At 39.4% G+C, this 6,123-nt stretch overlaps 1 protein-coding gene across 1 annotated transcript; it reads left to right on the forward strand.

The window, feature by feature from the left end:
- Positions 1-1,419: 1,419 nt before the first annotated feature.
- On the forward strand, positions 1,420-2,677 carry LOC131797809 (uncharacterized). The gene is made up of 3 exons (XM_059115478.2): positions 1,420-1,544; positions 1,795-1,920; positions 2,416-2,677. The coding sequence occupies exons 1-3, from the start codon at positions 1,464-1,466 to the stop codon at positions 2,575-2,577; spliced, it is 369 nt and encodes a 122-aa protein (XP_058971461.2). The 5' UTR covers positions 1,420-1,463; the 3' UTR covers positions 2,578-2,677.
- The last annotated feature ends 3,446 nt before the right edge of the window (positions 2,678-6,123 follow it).

A 6,123-nucleotide genomic window follows, 5' to 3' on the forward strand; every position in this document is an offset into this window, starting at 1 on the left:
ATTGTGGAGAAGAGTGCCAGCGTGCGGCGAGAGATTAAGCATCGACCAGCGGGTGTCCATTTTATCCATCTAGTATGCGCGAGTAAATGACCGCTGGCTCGCATCTCAAGTTTTCTTCGTGCCTTCTTCTTTTTGTCACTCATGTATGAGCAAAATAACCTCTTGAACTAGTATATGAATTCAATTTACCAAAAATATTTCCAGAGCAAAAGTATCACTACACTTTTTTTTTGGCTATGATTTTATTCTTCGTTTTATGTTTGTGTGCGTTTTTTTAAATTTATTTTTGCAGCTGAAATCTATTCTGTTTACATCGACAACTCTATGAAAAAGTGTAGAATTCCATTTGTTGTTTCCAGTTTTGGTTTATTTATCTATTTTCATACATTAATTTAACTTCAGTTACATTTGTTTTTAGTGACTTTCGCTGATCTTCTTTTCAGTTTTATCATATGACCAGATCGTGGTTTAGATGCTTAATTCAAGTAGAACAAAAAGAGTAAAAGGAGATTGTTGTTGGAGATTTTTAACATGTTAAAACTAGGTTCCTATCCCCGCTTCGCAGATTTTCTTCCGTTTTTCTCGTTTTCTTTCTTCCCCTGAAACTAAACACGCAATCTATTATTATGTTCCTACGTGGCCAAACAAAGAAGCTATGTTTACATTGTAATGTTTAATATTCAGTCAGGTGTTTTTTTTCATGACTGTGAAAATGATATAAAACTTTTACGTGTTCGATTACTCCAAAATGTTCTGAACTGCTAACAAGCTATTCAAAGCGCTATATAACTACAATTTTGATCAAAGATCCAGTTCTTACCCTCAGTGTTGATCAATTCTCAACGAAACAAACATCTGTTCAACCGAAAAAGCTGATATCTCTTTTGCGGATACATGAGAAAAGTGTTGTGTTCCTCATTTTGACACACAGGTGTGGAAATCAAAGAAGTATTTTTTTGATATTTACTCAACCTACACCTGCCCATATGATTACTTTTCTTGCGAACACTGCTATTCACGTGTTCTGTATCCAATAACTGTGGATATGGGTTTGCCTTCTTTCATAAGTATTACGAAAACAGAAAAATGTTTTGGACTTCATAGATTCTATGGAGGAACTGCAGTTTACTTTAAAAGGGCATTAAAAAAATGTTAACTTCATCTTGTGGTAGCAAAGAAATTTAAACGACATGAAAAGAAACTTGACCTGCTGACTTAAGAAAGACGGGTGTTTGCTACATATCAGTAGTGTTGCCGATATCAGATCACAAATGCACGCACAATGGGATCAGGAGGTTTAGAATAACGAGATTTTGGGGGAAACAGAACGATTGAACAAATATTTCCATTGTTGTAGCTTTTTTCAATGGAAATGAAATATCCAGTTTGGGAGGATTATAAAATGACGAGCCTCAGCTGACGGTGTGAGACACATTGCAAATCAGTCGAGTGAAGAACTCAAGATGAATTATCAACTACTTCTTCTGATCCTCGGTGCTTCAGTGGCTTTGGCAGAATTGCAAATGGACTTTCCAAGACCTCCAGTAAGTTCAGCTCTTTTACTGTTTCCTTTATTATCTCTCCAGGAATCAGGGATGGATGCTGAACATACAGAACAGGGAAAATAGAATAATTACATTTAAAACAGAGACGATCACTTTTAATTCCCTTTCCTCTCTATGATCCAAACATTTATTAAGTTCCTTGAAATGAAGGGGTCCCCTTTTAGCGATAAAGTACCGCGAATCAGTAAAACTGCAATGAATTGACCCCTTCCTATAAACTTTCTCATAGAGACAATGCCAAACAGAGTATGACAACTGCATCAGTAACGCAGGAAAAAAGCCATGTGGAAAGGTTTCCTGTGAAGTCGACGCTATCAAGTGCGCCAGGAAAAATTTGCCTTCACCACCACCCAATGTGAGTGACGAGTACGGCATACGTTAACGGATACCATATGTCCTCTAACAAGCACCCTAACCCATTCAAGCACCCTCCCTCGAATATGCGCCTGTTCCTTAGGCCATAATCTCAAACACGGTGCTCTTCTCAAATAAGCGCTCCACTCTCCTCCAACTGCCTTTTTTGATTAGTAGGGATACAAGGAGAACCTGTTTGTATAACCACTCTTAATATAACTTTTTAAGCTCTAACTAAAGGGGAATCAGTGCAGGAGAATAATAGGCGACCCCCCGATTAAGCGCCCCTCTTCCAAGAAGCGCCCCTCCTTTTTGCCGAGATTTTAAATAAGCCCCCGGGTGCTTATTCAGTTGAAAACGTTACTAGTGTTTCTTCCTGTCAGTCCAGTGAAAGCTTTAACATCTTTTAAAAAATTAATATGAACTCCTGGCTCTTCAAAGTATTCCCTTTCCAGGGAAAATAATGGAAAGTAATTTCATCATGTTTTCCTTTCAGCCAAGTTGCAAAAAGTTCTTCAATTGTGTGGACCAGGCTAATAATTGCAAGGCGCAGGGAAGTTGCCTTGTTCTCTTGGAAGCGTGCAAAGGCGACATGAACCAATCCAAACGGGAATCGAACAAACTTCGCCCGTCGGGAGGGCCAGTTCCGGCTAAATGAAGAAAAGTCCAGTCCGAGAGTGCACAGTTTCGAGTCTTGGATAAAATGTAGCTATTATGAATGATGGTGTCAGGCGAAATAAAGCACTGAAATTAATCAATTATATTCTTTTGCCTGGCCTTTTACGAGAGTGACGTGACGAACACAGCTAGTGCTCTTCCTTTTAAACCCTTTTTGCGCAATGCTGATATTTGACTTGATTTAAAGCTACTACGAAAAGACATCAGCCAAACTGTTTCACCGTGCGAGGCCACGGTATTTCAAATTTTCCACTTTGTTTATCCCAAAAATATGCTTTAGCATTGACATTTCTCTGGAACGTATTTGCCTCATTAACATGCCACTTCTAACTTCCACAATTTCAATGTATTATTCAAGAAGCAGGTGATGTGAATAAACAAACACACCAGCTGGAAGATTTTATCTTAAAATAATGCAGTACCAAATTGCTGGGGAGAACTGCTGATCACGTCAACGGGGTAAAGAGGTTAGATTTCAGCAACATGTGCCAGAACGAGCCATGGCATCTGTCTTCATTTTTATTTTTACTCCTTCTTCCATCTTCCTTGGGTTCTGAACTATTCATTTTGTCTTTTTATTTTTTGCCCTGTGGGAATGTACGGCGACTGTGAAAAAAAAACACCCATTTAGTACAAGCGGGGTCATGGGTTTTCCTACAGAACCATTCAAATCTTATTTATTGCAACGCAAAACATTTCGTTTTTTGTCTGCTCAGCGATGTATATCAGGAGCTCATGATTAAGAATTTTTTTCTTCAAAAAGAGATAACAATAAAATATGAATAATTTATACCGACACGAACGACACTCTTTTGTAACTAGTTGGAAGATAAACCCCCGTTGGATTGACTGTAGTATCTGTTGAATTGCTAATGAGGCCTAAAAATTTGGTTAACATCTGCCAGAAAGAGTATTTTTTACAATAAATTTCGTTCGGGCAAAGTATAATAAAGCCATATTCATTTTACAATGGAGAAACTTCAGCAGTGTCGAAAGTTCTTCAGTATCGCGATGGTTTTGCTTTACTTCACTCTCGGATGGAGTGAGGCAAATTGCCATTTTCTCCATCAATCACGTCCCAAGCTAAAACTGGAATGTGCCGATCAATCTGAAGCTTCAACATTCTCCCCGCCGGTGACTCACGGGCATTTCATTGTCGTCCCTGCCCGTGGGTGGGAAATTTCAACCGGCCTGGGTGGGTTGAGAAATTTGAACCGGTGGAATACACGAGAAGTTTAAAGGTAGAGAGTCCGCTTTCGTGAGAAAATGGCTTAGAAGAAAATTTCCACATCGTAGAATGACGCTTACGAGAGGAAAACCAATAAGCGACAGCACAAACTTTGCTTGATTCTACAAAATCTAATGATCACGCAAAGACTCTTTCGTTATGCTTGGGTGGGGCATTTGAACACAATTTTTGCACGGGGGTACGCCAATTTGAATGAGCCCATTGTCAAAAGTTCAAATGCCCGGGGGGGATGTTGAAGATTGGAATTTATCGATGCATTAGTGCCTCAGGTCAAAACATTTTCAGGCGATTGAAGTCATTTGCATATCTATGCTCTAATTTATCAAGTGCTCATTGTGATATTTCTCTTGATTTCTTAGCTGTTATCTGGTTTGCTTGCCCATGGCGCGTGCCAATCGTTTAGCGCGGGAATTACATTTTCTGCTTCAAGCTTTGCGATTTGCAACGCGCAGCGGAATTAAACTATTACCTGTAATCTGCCTTGCTACTGCACTGAAGCTTAGAGGTTCAGGGCGGAGGTGATATACAGACTTTTAATCTTGTAAGTTTGGTAGTTAAGAATAGGATCTCAATGGAGTAACGGCTTTTAAGGCTAACGGTCATAATGTTGGCGATTTTACGGCCAACGGTTAATATTATTCCATCGTTGTCACCAGAAATTGCTTTTACGGCTAACTTTTATTGTACGCCTATCGGTTAAAATGTGTCAATTATTACGGCTAACGCCTAAATTTTTTTGGCCGTTTTACGTCGGTTGGTTAACCTTATTAATACTCTCTTAGACATAAGATTCAGAGAGATGAGCTTCGAAGGAGGTGGGCAATGTTTTCACCTTATACTTTTGACATCATTACGTTATTAATTAGATTTCCTCGGTGGTAACTTGGTTCAAAGCGTTTCACTTGGTATGGGGCGTATCTAGCAAGAAGTTTAATTCTTTTTTGACTCAGGAGTCAGAATTGCGAAGTATGGGCATGGTTATTGATGTGAGGCAAAGAAACGACTTCCCAAATGTGCATGTAATTGCTCGATGTTTTATTCTCAAACTATCTCTATAGTTCAACAGAAGCTTCTTGAAAATCCCTCCCGTTACCATTAAGTACAACTGCTTTCTAGTTTCTTTGCTATTTTCCCTTTTTATGTGTTATGTTATCGACTGAAGAAGATGGTTTTCCCAACGGGTGACTGCCAGCCTAGAAAGCTGCGCAGTAGGAAGGTGGGTTTGGATCTTCATTCATGCAGTACTTGCTGCACACTGTACATTCTAACTTTTTTGTGCAGTCTTCTTGAGCTAGTTCGAAGCATGTATTTGTCTTGTCAAGGCAGGGACTCTATCAGGGAAAAGAAGAAAATAGGTTAAGTTAGGGCATGAAGCAGGAACTGACGTGTATGTACATATATGTTCTTCCCTGTACCCTTTAAATGTGCCATAAAATACTCTTCCAAGGGAAATTTGAAAAAAATATTTTGAAGATATTTACTACCTACCGCTAGTAAATATAGTTATTTTCAGGTTGCTGGTGTTTAAATAAGCGTAACGGTCGCCAGTTCATATACACCATCGACAGAAGAATTCTACCGTGACGCGAACTGCCTCAAGAAAAAGATGAAGGATTACGGGGAGGTATAGACTGGGTTAGATTGTATATTACTGGAAAACTAAAGTTTGTTTATCAGAGTAAGTCCAAGTCTTTTTAGGTTGCTCGAGAATGGTGCCGAGTATGTGATTAACATTTAACGATAATTTAATGGGCTGCTTACGAGAAACGTGCGACAAATTTTTGCGGCATTATCACAAAATTTTGAAGCTCTCAACAACGAAGAGAGAGACAGAGAGAGAGGATGGGGCAACCATTTCATTCATAATGGACTCACCATCTTTGGAGGAGGCGTGTAAGATTTCTCGGACGACAGGTCAGTTTTAAGACATCCTCCAAAATTCTTCATGCACTCCAATCGTTTACAGGCATCAGTGTCTGCGTCAAGTTCACATTCTCCGAATTTCTGTTCACAGTCAGTCTGTAAATGGGAGCATGGTTAGCAGTGCTTTCATCTGGTAATTTTTGATGAAATCTAACTGCAGTCATTTAAACAGAGACAGCGAAAAAGTCAAGAATCATGTCCAAAAACATATGAATTGACTTATTACACTTCTAGGTAAGAGGTGCGCATCCAAACCCAGAGCTGTCGATCCAGGTTTGGTTTTGTAATCAGCAGTTGGTGCATCTTTCCTTTTTAATCTCCTCCATACTGAACTAACCTCGTTTCCCCCCCCCC

This window comes from Pocillopora verrucosa, chromosome 8 (assembly GCF_036669915.1).
Source record: "Pocillopora verrucosa isolate sample1 chromosome 8, ASM3666991v2, whole genome shotgun sequence".
In the NCBI taxonomy this organism is placed as follows: domain Eukaryota; kingdom Metazoa; phylum Cnidaria; class Anthozoa; order Scleractinia; family Pocilloporidae; genus Pocillopora; species Pocillopora verrucosa.

Coding starts and splice junctions, on each gene's coding strand:
- LOC131797809 (XM_059115478.2), top strand. CDS start 1,464: ATGAATTATCAACTACTTCTTCTGATCCTCGGTGCTTCAGTGGCTTTG. Junction 1,545..1,794: donor TGGACTTTCCAAGACCTCCA/GTAAGTTCAGCT, acceptor ACTTTCTCATAG/AGACAATGCCAAACAGAGTA. Junction 1,921..2,415: donor TGCCTTCACCACCACCCAAT/GTGAGTGACGAG, acceptor TTTTCCTTTCAG/CCAAGTTGCAAAAAGTTCTT.